General features: G+C 40.0%; 1 protein-coding gene across 1 annotated transcript in view; it reads left to right on the top strand.

The window, feature by feature from the left end:
* Positions 1 to 11921, top strand: part of C3H12orf42 (chromosome 3 C12orf42 homolog) — a 74950-nt gene extending 63029 nt beyond the window's left edge. The window contains exons 3-4 of the mRNA XM_053919802.1: positions 7550 to 7927; positions 11473 to 11921. Coding sequence (XP_053775777.1) covers positions 7550 to 7927; positions 11473 to 11921 — 827 coding nt within the window. The remainder of the gene's footprint in view (positions 1 to 7549; positions 7928 to 11472) is intronic.
* The last annotated feature ends 6344 nt before the right edge of the window (positions 11922 to 18265 follow it).

The following is an 18265-nucleotide window of genomic DNA, read 5'->3' as shown; positions in this document are numbered from 1 at the left end:
ACAGTTTTGCTTTTTTTTTTTCTTGCAGAATAAATATAATGAAGGGCTGCTTTCCTGAATATGCGCTAGTAAATGATGTGATTTAAGATGTTTTCCATTCTCAGCATCACATTTAAAAAGGGTCATTGAGAAACTGCACATCCTCAGAAGGGAAGGGTGACAAACACAAAAACCATTCCATGTGAGATGGCTAAGGTGCCATCTGGAGTGATGCCACAGGCAGGTAGCACAAGCCTTTTGTGCCTCAAGCAAGCTGTGGTTGAAATAAACTAATCACTCAGATGAAAGAATTATCCTAGTACTTAGCTGCATGCAAAATAGTGCTTGGCCAGGGTTTTAGCAAGACATGAAATATTACACTGGGTCATGGCAGTTGAATTGCATGAGTACAATTCCTGAGGGTCAACTCCTGGTTATTTGGGGGCAGATTATTGACACTGTGGATTATCCAAGTGCTCCCCACTGTGTCCAGCTGGTTAGAATACGGCAGGCAGGAGAAAGGAGAGGGACCGAAATTCAACCCACAATTATATAGCTTGAAAGCAATTCAAGTTAAAGATTGGGTGGGAGAAGAGGTGCTCAAGCTCATTGTTTATCAAAACATATATACAAATTAAGACCATGGTGTAGTGCTCTTTTATACCCACCTTAATTCTAAAAATTGAAAAACGCAAGTAGTAACAATTGCTGGCAAGGATGTGGAACAACAGGAAGACTCATACACTGCTGGTGGGAGTGTAAGTTGGTGAAGTCATTCCGGAAAACAATGGGCATTGCATTATAAGGGTGAAAATATTCACACCCTATGGCTTGGCTATTCTACCCCTAGAGGAACTAGAGTACCTGCAGCAGAGGATGTTATAAAAATGTTGGTAAAGGCCTTGTTTGTAATATCAAAAAAATAAAAAAAATGAAAGTGGACTTCACCCATGTGTGCATCAGTAAGAGAATGGATGAATAAATTGTGGATATTTATACAGTGAAATTGGGTGGGTCTGTGGTTCTTTGCTTTAAACTATGTGTATGTATGTGTCATATATACTCTTGTTAGCATCATATTAAGTCATAATATCTAAAATTGTCTACATTTGACTATTTTTGTCTATAAAATAGCAATTTCACAAGATACTATAATGTTTCAAAAAATAAAAAGTAATTAAAGAAAAATGTTCAGTGTAGTTAAAAAAAATCAGAGACTCACAGAATCAGTAGGGACAGAGAATAATTTAGAGATCACTTTAATTCTTCTACAGATGAGGAAAGCAAGGCCTGGAGAGACAGTCATTCAGTGAATCTACTAGAAACCAAATGCATTGGCTCTGAGATTATAGCTTGTGTTTGAAACGATTTGTAGTCTAACCCAGAAGTTTAAAAACAAAACATTCCAAAGCATGTCTGTGTCTCTGGGCTACAGACTGTCTGTGATTTAAGTGCAACCGAGTGAGGCTAATGGTGTCACGGGAAGGAGGTGCTGTCATGGGAGGATGATGAAGGGCATCTGAATACTCTTCAGTTACCTTCTGATGCATGCTGGGAGGCTGACCCCAGGTGTGCCTTTACTAGGAGAAAGAGAGGTTGTTGAGTAATTTAGGGAGAAGGAATATGGCAGGGAAAGGCCCCCTAATGCCTGAGCTATGACTAGTGACTGCCCCTGTCTTGGCCACTTCATTCTCCTATATCCATGGCAGACATCTTTCCCATGGGCCAAGACACAGCCCTGGAAGTCTTCTTTTTTCTTTTCTTTTTTTAAAAAAATATTTTACTCATTTATTTTTAGAGAGAGGGGAAGGGAAAGAGAAAGAGAGAGAGAGAAACGTCGATGTGTGGTTGCCTCTCACGTGCCCCCTAGGGGAACCTGGCCTGCAACCCAGACACGTGCCCTGACTGGGAATTGAACTGGCGACCCTTTGGTTTGTAAGCCCACACTCAATCCACTCGGCTATGCCAGCCTGGGCTGGAACTTTTCTTAAATTTATGTCACAACCAACTGGAGTACAGGTGTTTGAGATGAAACTTGTTTGACATCCTCGATGGGGAAAAGGCACTAGCAAGAATGGGCGATTATGGTGAACATGGAATTGTAAACAATTAGATATACAATCTATTGTTATATTATACTGAATAAAAATACAATAAGGAGAGGAGGTCAGTGGGGGGCATTTTGGAATGAAGTGGGGGAGTAAGCTTCTTTTAAAAGCAGTTATGTTTTAAATTAATTAAAAATAAAAAATAAAAGATTTTGTTATTTTATTCCTTTTCCAAGTCCTTTCTCTATTAGATCTGAGTTTATGACCTATATTATTTTTCTTCTTCCTGAAGAATTTCTCTTAACATTTCCTGCAGAGCAGGTCTGTGAACAATCAATTATCTGTTTTTGTTTGTTTGTTTATTTGTTTTTTAATCTGAAAAAGTATTTCTCCTTCAGTGTCAAAAAATTTTTCTAGGTATACAATTTCAGATTGGTGTTATCTTTCAACACTTTGTAAATATTTCTTTCCACTTTTCTTGCTTGCATGGTTTCTGATGAAGAGTCCACTTTAATTCTTATCCTTATTTCTCTAGATGGTATTTCAAGATTTTCACTGTGTTTGGTTTTCTGCAGTTTACATATGATATACTTAGATGTAAGATTTTTCTTTTTGGTATTTAGCTTGCTGAATGTTCTCTGAGCTGCCTGGATTTATGGTTTTGTGTTTGTCATTAAGTTTGGAAAGTTCCGGTCATTGTTATTTCAAACATTTCTTCTGTTCCATTTTCTCTTTCTTCTTCTGATAGTTCAATTAAGATGTGAATGCTGTATCTTATAAAATTATCTCATAGTTCTCATATGTCCTGTTCTTTTTTCCATTCCTTTCTTTCTTTGCAGTTTAACTTAGGAGTTCTTATTGATCTATATTCATGCATACTGATTTTTTCCTTGCCCATGCTCAGTCTACTGATGAACCCATCAAAAATGTTCTCCATTTTTGTTAGTGTTTGTATTTGTAGCCTTTCTTTTTGTCGTCGCTGCATTTTATTTTTAATAAAAATCGCATATGCTTAAATGTACAACATGGTATTTGGTGCATGTATGATATGCACAGTGAAATGGTCACTGCAGTCAAACTCATTGACATGTCATCTCCTCATAGTTACCATCTTTTTTCATGTGTGATGAGAACACCCGAAATTTACCCTTAGCATACTTGAGTATGAATATAGTATTAGGAACTATAGTCATCATCCTGTACATTAGATCTCTAGACTTATCCTACAAAGCTGCGACATCTTCCCATTTCACCCACCTTCCCATCCCTGATACTTACTGTTCTACTTCAGCTGTTTTTGTATTCCGAATATAAATGAGTTCATGTAGCATTTTTAAATTCTTTCTCAGAATTCCCATCTCTTTGCTTGCCCTACTCATGTGCTCTAACTTCTCTATTATAATCCTTAGCATATCAATCATAGTTATTTTAAATTACTTCTCTAATGTTTCTAACATCTGTGTCATAGCTGAGTTAGATTCTTATGCTTTCTTTGTCTCTACAGATTTGTAGGTTTTCTTGCTTTCTGGCATGCCTCACAAGTTTTTATTGAAAGCCAAGCATGGTGTATCAGGTAATAGGAAGTGAGGTAAGCAGATCTTTGGTGTGAGGCCTTATGTTCGTTCACCTGGCTAGGTGTTGGATTGTATTTACTGTTTGTTGTAGCTGTAGGTGCCAGAGGATTCAAATTTCTCCAGTGTTCTCCATTTTGTCTCCCCTCTGGACTTTGGGCTTCCCTGACTTCTGTTCCTGAGAAAGTGTCTGCATCTTGCAGCTCTTTCAGCTGAAATCCAGTCATTATCCCCGGGACCTGTTTGTGTGATGAGAAGGTGTGGGGAAAGGGAGACAGTTTATAATCTTATGATTAAATGTCAGCCTTTCAGAGGGTCGGTCTCTCTGGCTGTGCTATTCACAAGTGTTTCTTAGTTTTTTTACTTCCCCATTGGTGAGACAGGAAGGCTAGAGGGGGATGGAGTGGGAAAATGCCTATCTCTCAGCCTGGGATGAGGCTGTGGCAGGCCTTCATGATGAAGAATGCCCTGAGCACGTTTACAACCGTTATCCTTCCCTTCCCTGTGTCAGGGTTATGAAAGGATCTTTCTCAGATCCTTAGCTTGAGAAACTGGTGGGGTTCTATTAGGTAAAACCCACTGAAAGAAGTGGGGGAACCCGCTAAACCTGCAGTCTTCAGGAGTGCCTTGTTCTCAAGCTAGGCTACACCAAGCAAGTTACCAAAATTAGCATTTAAATGTTCCTACCAGTGTATGGCTCCAGGGGCTTCTTCTCTGTGTAAACACATACTGACTTGACTCTTTGGATTTACCTGTTCTGCAGATTTTGAAGTGGCACTTTGCCCTGCAAACTCAATTCTCTAATGAGTCCAAGAAAAGTTGATTTTCAGTCTGTTCAGCTCTTTCTTGTAAGAATAAGTGTGTCAGTTTCTAAGCTGTTTCCACATTGGAGCTGAAACCAGACACCCATGTCACGTATTTCCCCTATCAACTCTATTATCATTATCCCCATTTTAGATGAGGAAAATCAAGCGCAGACCATCTAGCTCTTAAGCACCATGCAAAACCACCATGCACATCCAAGTTGCCTCACCACACACTTGTCTGACTCTCTGCCTTCTGTCTGGTATGTACTCACGTCTCTTCCTGCTCACTTTCCCTTAGAGAGTTCAGTCAAAGGTAAGTGTTGCCATTGTCACTCGCCTGTGTGAAGCCTTTAGCAGCTTTCCATGGCCCATTGGCAACCTCCAGCCCTTGCCTGCCCCCTCGTCCTGCTCACTGCGGCCACTGAGGCTAGCCGTCCTGGTGGAGCTGAAATGCTCTGTTCCCCACTCCTGCGTGACTGAGTCCTTTTCAGTCTTTGGGTCACTTTCAGATTGAATGTTATCCTTACAGGTCTCTACGCATGTTTCTCTGTCTCAGCCCATTGTTTTTCCCTTGAAACCATGTTCTACAATTTGTAACCCCTTCGTTGTGGCTTATTTTTGCCATCTTCCTCAGTGGACTGTAAGCTCCATGAGGGTGGGGCCCTGTTGGCCTTATTCTGTTGTATCCCTAGGGCCAAAGACAGAGGAAGGCACATGGTAGGCATTCAATAAATATTTCTGAGCAAAGGCATGATTAGACTGAGTCAAACTGAATAAATTGAAAATATATTAGTTTTCACATGAGTCATAATTCTGAGCGAAGCCTTTCAGGACCTATAGAGAGAAAGAGAAGAAATATTTTCAATAACAATAATAACAATAATAACAATAGCAGCCAAGGCCTGCTGAGTACTTCCTATGTGCCAGGAACTTCTGAAAGCCCTTGTTCATTAACTCACTTAATCTGCATCTCAGCATGGTGTGGTAGGTATTATCATTATTGCCATTTTATGAATGGGAAAATGGAGGCAGAGAGCATGTAGGTACCTTGGCCTACATAACACATCCAGAAAAACATAAACATAGGTTTGACCCAAGAAGTCTTGGCTCAGAATTTGTGCACTAGGCCTTTAAGCTCACCACTGCTCAGGGCTTGATGCATTCCAGACTTCTCCCATGGATTCAACCCCATTAACTTAAAAACAACTCCAACTCCACAGCCAGGAGAAACAGTGAGGTGGTGGACTCCATTAAAAACTCCATTATGAGGTCTAAGGATCCTTTAAAGAGTGTATCATTGGAGTTCTTATTATTAACTAAAGACCTAGTTGAGGTTTTTGTTTGATTGTAGATATGCAGGAGATGATATCAATTAGTTGTAGCCACTATTTGTGCCTACAGGAAAGGGCAAAATGAGCTTTGGGTAATTCATTGTCTTTGGGTTTCATTTCTCCTTCTAAGAGAGGTATCTCTGGTCTTTTTATAACATGAACACACTGGAGCTGGACAGCCAAGCGAGTGGAAGAGGCAGAGTGGGGTGACACGCACACAGAAGTTACATTGAGGGACAGCTGCCAGGAGCGGGCTTGCAGGGGAGCAGCATCATGCTCGCCGGTACCTCCGCGGGGCTGAATGTGCAGGAGTTACCGTAGTTGTGTTTGTCTAATGAATAGAAATGAACAAATCAGCTTCTGTCAGGGGTTATCATGAGCTATTTTGCAGCTCAAGAGAAAGATAAATTGCTTCTGTGAAATACATTTCACTCTGAGGTTTATTTTACAGTACCTTGCAATCTCCCGTCTGCCACAATATTATTTCAAATGAAATTAGCAACAGATGCAAGACCTGCACTGCAAATTAAGAGGCAGAGTTGCCTACACATTAAAAAAAAAAAGCAGGCAAAACTTGAACATGGGGAAGAATTTTTTAAACCCCAGAAAACAAGTGCCTCAGTAGTTGGGAAAAGGTGAGCCCTTACCTGAATGAGTGAATGTGAGAATGTGGGCTTTCATGGGCGCAAATTTCCATCACTGGGTCATGGGCAGAGTACTCAGCTAAAGGTGCCCTTCCATCTTCTGTTCCTTAGAAGTAGTGCTGATAGCACTTACTGTGGGCGAAGGCATGGACAGTAGGGGAGTGCCTGGCTGGCGGTCAGTGGCCACTCTTTGTTAGCTGTTGTCATGGACATTTGCATCCTTCTTCATAAAGCCCAGTTCACGGTGGCCACATGTTTCCTCTGGCACCACTGGCATTGATTGTGAAGTAGAAAAACAAAACCCTCAAAATCTAAGCCCTGGATCCCAACCCCAGTTCCTCTGATGCTTAACTAGTGGTGTGGGCGAGATGGTTCTCTCCGACCTCAGTTTTCCCCTCAGTGAAATGAAGGAGCTGAAGTGTTTTTCTCAAGCTCAAGTGGGGTTACTAGTGTGAAGGGCAAGTACAACGTAAGGCACTATCCATGTTGGTATGTAATACTGGTGTCTGAAGCAAAGGCTGCCTACAGAGAGGTAATACTCTGAGGCTCTAGCATGTTCACAATTGTTTGGACTGAATAAAGCTTATAACAAAGTACCTGAAATCTCTGATGAGTGAATCACACTGGTGTCTCCCCGATGGCACATTATAGTATCTGCGGGGTATGCAAACTAGAGTCCCAAGACCACAGGTCTGTATTTTTCAAAGCATTCCAGATATTGGCTAATGCATAGCTGGGATTGGGAAATACTGAATGAGACTTAAACCATGTGTAACCTAGCAAAGAGCACTGGACTTTAACTCACGAGCAATGGATTTTGGCTCAAGTTCTATCACTACCTTGGTGGATAAATTTGAAAACTTAACAAAAAACCTAGAAGCCCTTGGAGATTGACAAAGACCATTTCCAACAGCCTCTGTTCAATGTCAAAGCCACTGATTGTTCCAGTCAATTCAGGCAACCTGGCCAGTGTATCCTATAGGAAACCTGATATCATTCAGGGGTCTATAAAACTGGGGGGCTTTGGGTTTCTGAGTCAAAGTAATTTATGTTTGCTCAGGATAGAAATAAGAGACAAAAATCCATCCCTCCTATCATTAGTTTAGTAGATGATGTTGAAGAAGTGACAGTCATTCAAACTAATGTGTTTGCCTGTTACATTATGTCCAGGAAGGATTCAGACTCCAGTGTCCCATAAAACACTGCTGTGTGCTCACCAGAACAACATCCCCAGTTGTCCTGCTGTAAGTATAGCTTCTTTCAAAGAACAAAGCCATGGAGAAGTCAGTCCCTGCCTAGCACCATCCAGTGAATGGGACGAGACCCCAGTGATCTTCACTGTCAAACGAGTAATTAATAAGAGAGACAGAGGAACACCCAAGCAGACCTGGAGTTGTCCATCTGTGGAACAGCCGATGACAGAAAAGCCTATTGGATATTACTCAGTATACCCTGTGCACCTGGAGGCTATCGGTATGCACATCAACAGGCATGTAAGAACTCAGAACCAGCCCTCTCCCAGTTCCACGAGAGATTCTGTCTCCCCTGGTAAGTCTCACTTTGTGATTCCTGTTTCTTTTTTTCTCTTTTCAATTGGTCATATTTTATTTTTAATGTCAATATAAACAACATAGTTACTGACTCAATGGCAAGTCCTATTCTAGAAAGTTCTATAAGAACTGTATCAGACGGCTCTTAATGAAAGTCTACTCATTGCTAAGCATTGTATTGGAGGCAAGGACACGTGTGGGTAGCTAACATTAATTTGATGATTCAGGTATTGTATTGTCATTCTAGCACCCATTTATTAAAGCTCTCACCATATGGCAGAAATAGTGCTGAGCATTTCACATTACTTTACGAAATCCTCCTGTAACACTCGTAGGCAGACAATGTGATTATCCCTATCTGAAGGTAAGAAAGCTGTGAATTCCTAGCAGAGGATAAGATACATGATAATGAAGTGTCTCAAGATTACTAATTGCAGGAGTGATTAAGTAATGAGATGGAGCAGAGGGAACGAGCTTGGAGCCAGGAAGAGCTGGACTCGAATCCCTGCTCTTCTCCATTTCATTTCTGTAGTCATGATCAAGTCCCACAAAAGTTCTTTGAGCCCAGTATTTCCACCTGCAAGCTAGCAATAATTCCCGCCTTGCAGAGATGCCGCAATTAGAGGATCGATATAAATAAAGTTCCCCGAACACAGCAGGGACTGAATAGTGGTGGTGACGATGGTGGTGCTGTTTATGGTTCTGACTGGAGGAGAGAAAATGTGAGGAGCCAATGCACTCTCCACACATTCTCGGAACTGCCGTGTGGAAGAAGAATTGGACTGATTTTATGTACCCTTTTAAAAAATCTTTCTCCAAATATTTGACAGTTTGTTGGACTTGACTAATAGCAGAAAGAGACAGATTTTTTAAAAGATTTTATTTATTTATTTTTAGAGAAAGGTCAAGGAAAGGAGAAAGAGAGGGAGAGAAACCTTAGTGTGTGGTTGCCTCTTGAGGACCAGGCCCACAACCCAAGCATGTGCCCTGACTAGGAATGGAACCAGCAACCCTTTGCCTCACAGGCCTGCGCTCAGTCCACTGAGCTACACCAGCCAGGGCAGAGAGAGACAGATTTAGCACAATAAACTGAACTTCCTTTGAACTAGAGGAGAATGCACTGTTTGGGCCGGAAGTGTTAAAGCAGGGGCTGGGAGACGGCCTACCAAATATGCTGAGTCAGGGATTCCTTCATCTTTGGGAAGCTGGGCCTGAGGATGGGATGCTGAGGATGCTGACTGGTTAACACTTTTTTAAGTCTCATTATGTGTAAGGCAATGTGCTGCAATCTGAACATACATCCTCAGTTTTGATCCATATGTCCACCCTCTGAGATCGCAACTGTTGTTTTCCCACAGTTTAGAGACAGAATTGGAAGCCCGTAGAGATTCTGTGATTTGGCCGGGTTTCAACCCTTCAACAGAGGTGCAGTATTCCTCTATTAAGATTCTAAATATGACAATGACAGCTCTTGGGTACTGAACACTTACAGTGTCCTAGATGCTTTGCATTTTCTCATGCTCTTCTCTCAGATACTTAACTAGTTTGCCTTTTCATTTTCTTCAGGTCTTTACTGAAATGTCATCTATGTGGGTCTATCCTAACCTTTCCTGCTCATTTTTCTCCTTAGGACTTACTACAGGTTGACACTTAAATATTTCTTCATTTGCTTATTTAATAGTTTACATCCTTTCCCCACTCTTTCTCCCCACAACTCTAATGGAAGCTTTATAAATGCAGGGATATTGGCAGCTTTATTCCTTTCTCCATCTCTAATGTTTAGAATACTGCCAGGCACATAATAGCCACTCAAATATTAAGGGATGAGTAAATGAGTGAGAAAATTTAATCCTACTAGCAACTCTGTCCAATAGGTAATATAATCCTCATACTTCAGGTAAGGCTTAGGAGATGTGCTAGGATTTGAATCTATGATGGTCTGACCCCAGTGCCTTCTTTAACCCATTTTACCACACTGCCCCTCTAAAACAGTTACAAAAATGCATTGCTATCACAGTTTATCCAGGGAAGGAATTCCTATCATTTGTTTCAAGGCAGAGGACAGTGTATTCTTCTAGGACATATTCTTTTGCCCCGAATTCCAGAGCCACATCCATGTTCTCTTGTGGAATCTTCTTGCACTGATTATCAATGACAATACATGAGTCACCTCCCAAGGCTGAAATTCAAATTGACAAACATTTATTAAGCATTTTGGTTTCTTTATGTTTTTAATTTTATTTTTTTCCATATTTTTTTATTGTTGAAGTGCAATTGTCTCCATATCCCCCCAAACGCTGCCCCTCATCCCAGCCATCCTCACTTAAGCATTTAGTTTTCACAAGGCAATGTGTTTGGTTCTCTGAAAACATTGGCACTCACCTGGAGATATTGAAAGGCCATCCCACCTTTATTTCCAGGAAATGATTCTCACAGTGGAGAAATCAGATACACTAAGACATTTTCACTCTTTGATGAGGGTATGTTAAGTGTGTCGTGGGAGATGCTCAATACAAACCAAGCATAAAACAGTATGTGATAAACTAAACTGAATTACTTAGACATAGAGTGGCTATTGCCACTCACTCCCACAAAGGTAATGTGCATTTTAATTCTTTTATGTATTTTTGAACTTGCAAATGATCCTGTAGGTGGTTCCAAATATTCTAGACATCTATATGCTATTCAAACCTCTTTAAAATCTTGTAGAAAGTGATTTACAGCACATGAATTATCTTAGCTACTTTAAAATTATACTTTAATTTGTGTAGGTCAATGGGCAGAATTTCTCTAGTAAAAACTTGAAGAATGTATATATTTGATATATATGTATATACACATGGAAATGCAGGAGTAATATATATATATATTTCTTTTACAGTATTGGCTGTATTATTGCAAAAAATACCTCATATTTTACACACAAAAAAGATTTGGTTGAACAAAGAAAAAATATATAAAATCTTAAATTATTGTTAGTGAGTATGTAGGTGTTGTATAGACCCAGCATCAGAGTAATTCATTAATTGCTTTCATTTTCAGCTTGTTTGAAATTTCTAATAAAACCCATGAAGTAATTGCTTCTTGGATTTTTAAATTATCAGTTGTAAATCTAAATGGGTTGTGGATTTTTTTTTTTGCATGAGATATAACCACAGTTAATGATTTTTACTCACAAACTTTCCCCAAACTTAGAATTTGAGGCCCCCATTTTAGTCACCAATTGTTATTGTTCCCTCTCTTTAGAAGTTTTGAACAGTTTTCCTTGAAATACAGTTTTATGAGGATTCTGTAAAATTATTTGGAGGGAGTGCTTTCAAACAACAGGAAAGGAACAGATAACATTTTATTTTCTTAAAGAAATGTAAGGGGCACGTGAGGGTAATAATGCCAGGGGATTTTTTTTCTTTGTCAGTACATTGCAGGTGTTGATTTCTCAAACATTCAGTTACAAGGAGAGCCTTTTTTTTTTTTTTAAGTCCTGATGGGGGCGGGTACATTCCACACACTTCTGTGCCACTCCTACCCTTCTGTGCCCTCCAGGTCCTGCTGCGAGGCCTTCCACTGTGCTCGGGCTCTGCAGGAGAAGCCAGATCTCCTGGGCCCCTTCGAGGGTCTCCTGGAGTTCCTCCGGGTCCCAGGTGGAGGAGACGAGGGCAGCCGCGGCGGGCGCTCTGGCCAACCCGGATTCCCAAAGCGCCCTCCAGGGTGCGCCCGGAAATCCAGTCGGAAGAGGGGCGGTTGCCATGGCACCAGAGACGCTCCCCAAGCATCCTCATCTCCCGGGTAGAAGGGGGCCCGGGGCAGACGCCTCCCTCCCTGGCAATGTGGCAGGAGCACCCCTTTCTCAGTGTGCCGGGGCTCCCACCCATCTCCGCTCAAAGGGGTTGATCAAGGCTTGGTCTTGTCTTCCCATCCGCCTGCCCCAGCGCTTCCAGACGGCGTGTTCACAGGCCCCTCCCAGGCCGGGGGTGAATGCTCACTGCCGCTGACCGCTGCGAGGGGATTGTTCTGCCAGCGCGGCCCATCTTCAAATCAATGCCTGCCCAGAGCAACAAAAAGGGCCTCAGATGCACTGGTTTCCACAGGACCATTGTTAGGCTTTTGTGAAGCAGTTTTGAACCTAATAAATAATGTCAAAAGTCTCTATCGCAGCCAAAAATGTTCCTTTTGAAGCATTTCTAATGGTATTTTTGTTCCGCGGTGTCTCCCAGTGTCAGAAAGAATTTGTGCCTCACAATGGGAATGGGGTTCATCGCGTGCCACTTCGTAACTGCCTCCAGGGCCTGCGAGGACCCCGCTTTGTTTAGCTCTCGCAGGTAAACGGTTTCACTTGCCAACTTGGGATTTGGTTGAAGGATGTTTTCTAAGAGCCTTTTGAATTTCTAAACAGAGGTTTGGAAAACGTACGTGCATGTTTGTAATTTAATAGTTAACGTGAAATTTGATGACTCCTGAAGTGGCAAGGAGAATTCTACAGGCTATGTTAGGGTTTTTATGTCAGAAACCTGAAGCTGGATCCTCCTCCGAGGCCCTGAAACACTTGGAACTAAGTTTAACGTAAAAGAGATACTGAATGTTCTGATTTGTAATTAAAACAAAACAAAACAACAACACTGGATTACCTTAGGGAACGTTTTTTGTCAAAGTGGATACCTTTAGGAACTTGTTTTTGATTTTAGTTAAACATAGCAGAGATTGACTTTATCAGATGATTTTATGGGTTTACTTTTTTCTTTTTAATGTAGTATATTTTTCAACATGGAGAAACACAAATCAATGTGACCAATACCTCCATATACACTCAAGTTCCTTGAAATATTCCCAGACTTGGATGCATATATTTGATGCACATAGTTTTGGTACCCGGGATGATGCTCCAACCAACCGACCCAGCCAGCCGGGGCTAGAAGCTGTTTCTGATATAGTTAATGGATTCTCTCACCCGAAGCGAAAACTAGCAAATTTGCTATATATAATACAAAAGAAACAATTCTGTTCAGAATCCAGAAAAGGGATATAGGCAAAAGATGTAAAATATGTGATACACCATATTCTAAAGCAACTTCCCAAAGTGTGTATCATGGGCTACTGAAATTAGAAAGATGCTCTGTGAGATGGAGAGCTAACCGATAAACACGCCTGAGAGATGTGGCCCCGTCTGCTCCCTCTTAGAAATCGGGGCAACAGATTCAAGATCCTGAGAACTTCTGTGATTATAAAAAACCCGGTAAACTCTGCTTAGTCTAGTGTTTCCCCATTTTCTTTGATCAGGGAACGCTGGTGTGTGTGCATGCCCATACAGATGTACTTTAAAAAATGACACCTATCGATATCTTGCAGCACTTGTATCCTGTGGAACACACTTGAGAAGACATGGCTCAAAACTCTGTTCTAAATATACCAAAACTCATGGAAACTGGTAGGATTCAAAAAGAGGATTTCTTTCCAAAGTAGTGAAGAAAGAATCAGAGCTAAAGAAAACAGCCCTGGGACCCCATTCTTCCTTGGGGGACTGTAGTGGGCTGCCTCGGGTGGGGAGAAGGTCAGTGGGTTCAGCCCTGACCTTGCTTGTTGAGATAATGATAAAGGAGGAGCATTCCCAACTTTGGCTGTCATAGTCATGGCCTGGGGTTTCAAGTTCGTCTGAACGTCTACTTTGTACTAGAACTTGACACCAATGCACCAAGATAAACATAGTTCTATCTTTCCCAATGCTATTATTTGTGAAACCAATGTTAAATTAAATAGTTCGTAGGGAAGATGAATCAATCTTAGAAAATTCATAATATTTGTTTATTTATAGTACTGTCACCGAGAAATAGATGAGGTCCTGTGGTATAAAATAGTTGTTGCTAAAGTTTTGAATTACAGATTGCTTTTATTTCTTCAGGGATATATGATTTGACTTATGATACACTTATTATTACATACTATACATGTCTTCTAAGGAAGATAATACACCACTTTCAGAAAAAATGCTTTTCTGAAAGTTGCATTGAAAAATAGGTGTTGATAAATTTAAAAAATTGGTGCATTGAAGAAACTAAATATTAAAAACACTCTCTAGTGAATAATGTTTACAAATGCTGACTCCTTTTATAATATGTAAAATAAATAATAACCATAATTCAGGTAGCATTTATTGTGTATTATGTATTAGGGACTGTCCTAAGTAACATGTATTAATTCATTTACTCCTCACAATTGATTTATGAAATTTTACTGTTATTACCTCCATTTCATAGATGATGAAGCTTTATTTTTAATAACATATGTTATGTGTGTATATATGCACACATACATATAACTTTAAAATCTATATTATTATATAATATAAAATTTTGTTTCATATATAAAGCTGTATTATCGTATACTGTAGCACTCAGGTTAGTGCCTATATACATATGACTATGTGTGAGTATTTCGCCACTACAGAGTAACATCTATAAATCAGATTTTATACTGTGCTACTGGTGCCGAAGTGAGGTAAGTATAGAAACTCCACTTATATTCCCTCTCCTGCTGATAACAAGGTGCAGAGTGTGAGGTGGTAACTGTGGGTTGAGGGCATACGGAACATTTAAAGTTTTTGAAGAGCAAAATAGGGTCAGAGATTATCAACATACAGTTCGTTTTGTTTGAAACAACATCCTCCCTGTGAATGAAGGCTCAGAAAATAAGGGCAAGGAGTGTGGTTTTGAGGTTTACTAAAGATGGCAGCATTTTTTCAAGTTTAGTTGGAGCTGATGGACATCAGACTTGTGGAAGGGATGGGATGCTGTAGAGGGAGAATTGGGAAAGAACTAAGGTACTAACCTGGATCTGAAGAACGTGTTCCTGTAAATGTGACTTAAACTTAGTGTCACCCCATCATTTGGCTAGAGTTTCTTCACTGTTAAATTGGGATAACATATTTTGTGTACTACAAGGATCATTTTGGGATTAAATTTTCTATCAAATGAAGTGTTTTGAAAAGCAAGAGCACCATGCAAATGCAATTCATTGTATTGTGACTAATGTCAACAATAATTAGTATGAATATTATCATGGGCTATGCAGGGCTAATTTAAGGGCTGATAGACCCCACTGCCTTTCACTGACAGTACTATTTCTGTGACCAGGTGATCATGTGCCTTTCTGAGAAGCTTTTATAAACCATAGTTTTTACCTTTGTCACAGCCCTATGAGGTAAATAGTAGCATCCCATTAACTGATGAGCAAAGTTAAACACAGAGAGACAAAGCAATTCACCCAAACAGTGATTGCCTCCAGCCCCCATGCTCACAGACATTCCGCATTCAAAAACAATATATGTAGTTGACAAAGTAACACACTATCACATTCAGAATCTGCAATTTAGAACAGTTCAGTTTAGAGTGCAGCATGCCAGCTGGCAATATGTACTACCATGTAATCTCTTAGCCTAACTCTCTGAAAGTCTGAAACTACTCAGACAAGGGGAAGAGTAAGGCAATGTGTTTGTAACTACAAATGTGATGTTGAGGATTCTAAGTCACGCAGGCACCAGGAAAGAGGTTGTTGTCAGAAGACTTGGCATTAAGGAAAATGCTCCAGAATTCTTAAGGTGTGTGGCAGACCTCTTGAACAGCCCAAAGCCTTTGTGAAATACTCATCCACGCATCATTACTTTCGCAGAGCAAGTGTGGGTCATGCCCGGGCTCCTTCTACTCCTGCTTCATATCCTCCAAACCCTATGGGAATCAATCTGATTTTGTAAGCCAGTGATGTTGGGATCAACTGTGAAGTTTTTACGGGATACTTATGATCCTAGGTAGTCAACTGAGAGATTTGAGAAGAGTGATTCAACTCAGTCAGATTTTTGACCTTTTACAATGTGACAGGCACTAGCCTTGGTGCTGAGGACGTGGCTAAAAAGAAGACAGTCTTTTTTTCCTTGACAAGCTCAACCTAGTATAAAACTTAGTCCTTTAACTCATTCATTCTATAAAATTTATTGAACGCCCACTTACATGCCAGACACTTTCCCTGGGGATGTCAAGGCGAAGAGCCGTTTTGGTCAAGTAAAATCTAGCTGGTGAGACATAAAATAACGACACAGCGATGTTCAGGTCTATAACCCTGTAGCCATGATTCTGAAATCCAAAGTCTCTGAAAACTGAAAGTTCCTTTATAACTTGTTTGGTGTTATCACCCAAACTGAAGTTATTTACAGCCTTTATTGATCTCAGTGCAAATATTCATGTATTTTGATGAAGATGCATTAATGTATTTGATTTTGGGGTATTACCTGAGACCCTGATGGATAATACATGTTTTATACACCACTACATAATATACAGTTTATGCACCATAATAAACAAACAAATTTAAGTTCCAAAATTCAAGTGACTTGAAGGGTTTTGGAAAAAAATTTTGAAGTTGTTTAGTGAATAAATACAATGGAAACTTAAAGAAGGGAAAGGTCATTTGGGGTTACAAAAATCATAGAATGCCTCTTGTGGCAGGATTTAAACTTGATTTTTGAGAGTGTAAGATTTGAACGTAAGGGGTAGGTAATAGTACTGGAAGTAGCAACCAGGGACAGATCAACGGTTGTGTGGCCTGAGCTCACGAGTTTTGATGGGGCTTCTTTAAGGAAAAGAATCATGAGTACAGTTAAGCAGAGGGCCTTGGAAGGGCCTTTGCAAATGAAGGGCCCTGAAGCTTCAGTTGCATTAGTTTCATTGTAAATTTACCTTTGAACAAGGCCAAAGGCATAAATAATTTATTTTAAAAGTAAAATATACCTGTAGATCTTTAAAAATTACATATGTTGATACAGTGGGGCGGGGAGGAGAAAGAGGAGAGAAAGTTTGGGTTCTTGTGGGGGAGGAGAATGAATGTTTTCATTTTTTATCCTTTTGAATTGTTTGAGATTTTGAAAACTGATAACCAAAACAAGCTCCGCCCCCCTTTTTTTAAAATCTAGGCATAATATATGTGGTCTTTGGAAACAGTCCAAAGATTTTATAAAAAAAATAAATCCAGTTGTGAGTATATTTCAGAATGAATGATCTTTCTCAATTTTCTCCTGTTTGATGCTCTGTAGCTAGTCAATTTCTAAAGCTTAAAGATTTGACAATTATAAATAATTTAATATACTTAAATTATAAACTCATAATAGAAAAGAAAGAAGCTGCATTTTATTTTGAAGTCTTCCTTTTAAATAGACTAGGTAGGCATGGATTATCATTAGATATCAGGGGGATAAAATTAAATTTAAAAATCTTTAATGATGAATGCTTTAAGATTAAAATGGAAGTTTCAGTCTGTTGGGCTACATAGCAATACTCTTTTCCAAAGCTATCTACAATGATTTATATTCACTAATAAAACCTATACTGGTAGTAAATGTTTGTTGAGTACTTATCGTATATGCCAAGTAGTGTTCTGATTCACTTATTACATAGAGTACATCTCTAACCTCCTTTAAAATAAGTTTTGTTTTCTTAGTGCCACACAGACTTTGACCATGATTTTCGTTTGGTTTCTGTTATTTATTTAATTTTGATAGCTTTATTGAGGTATAATTCACATACCTTATCAGTCATGCATTTAAAGTGTGCACCTCACTGGTTTTTAGCACATTCACAGATATGTGCGACCGTCAGCACGGTCGATTTTACATTCTCACCCACTCGAATAGAAACCCTGTACATTTGAGCTATCCTGTGTTACCCTTCCTCCCATCCCCCAGCCCTAACAATCCCTAATGTATTTTCTGTCTCTTCAGATTTCCCTGTTCTTGGCGTTTAGCATGAATGGAATTATATAATATGTGGTCTTTTGTGACTGGCTTCCTCCAATTAACATAATTTTTCAAGACTCATCCACGTTGTAGTCTGTGTCAGTATTTCATTCCTTTTTGTGGATGGAGAATATTTCATTGCGTGCCCATACCGTGTTTTGTGTATCCGTTATTCAGTTGACGGACATTTGGGTTGTTTCCACTTTTGGGCTGTTATGATGAATGCTGCTGTAAACATTTGTGGACAAGTTTGGATGTGGACATGTTTTCATTTCTCCTGGGTGCAGACTCTCCTTTAATCCCCCCAATAGTTCTGTGGCCTGTTGCTATCCTGTCAGGTGGAAACTGAGAATAATGAGGTAAAGTTTCTTGTCCAAAGTCATGTGACCTGTACGAGAGCCAGGCCTTAGACCTATGCAGGCCAACCTGAATTGGCTACCCTGCTTCTTTCTAGGTCAGCTTTCTCAGAGGGTTTCCAAACTTTCCTCTTAAAGATAGCTAAGAAATTGAACAAAAGTAGTAACTGCTGTTTAAATATACCCACCCATCCCCCCTGCCATTTAC

This window comes from Desmodus rotundus, chromosome 3 (assembly GCF_022682495.2).
Source record: "Desmodus rotundus isolate HL8 chromosome 3, HLdesRot8A.1, whole genome shotgun sequence".
NCBI classification, from domain to species: Eukaryota; Metazoa; Chordata; class Mammalia; order Chiroptera; family Phyllostomidae; genus Desmodus; species Desmodus rotundus.
The sequence above is the reverse complement of the archived record's forward strand: the minus strand, read 5'-3'. Positions and strand labels throughout refer to the sequence as shown.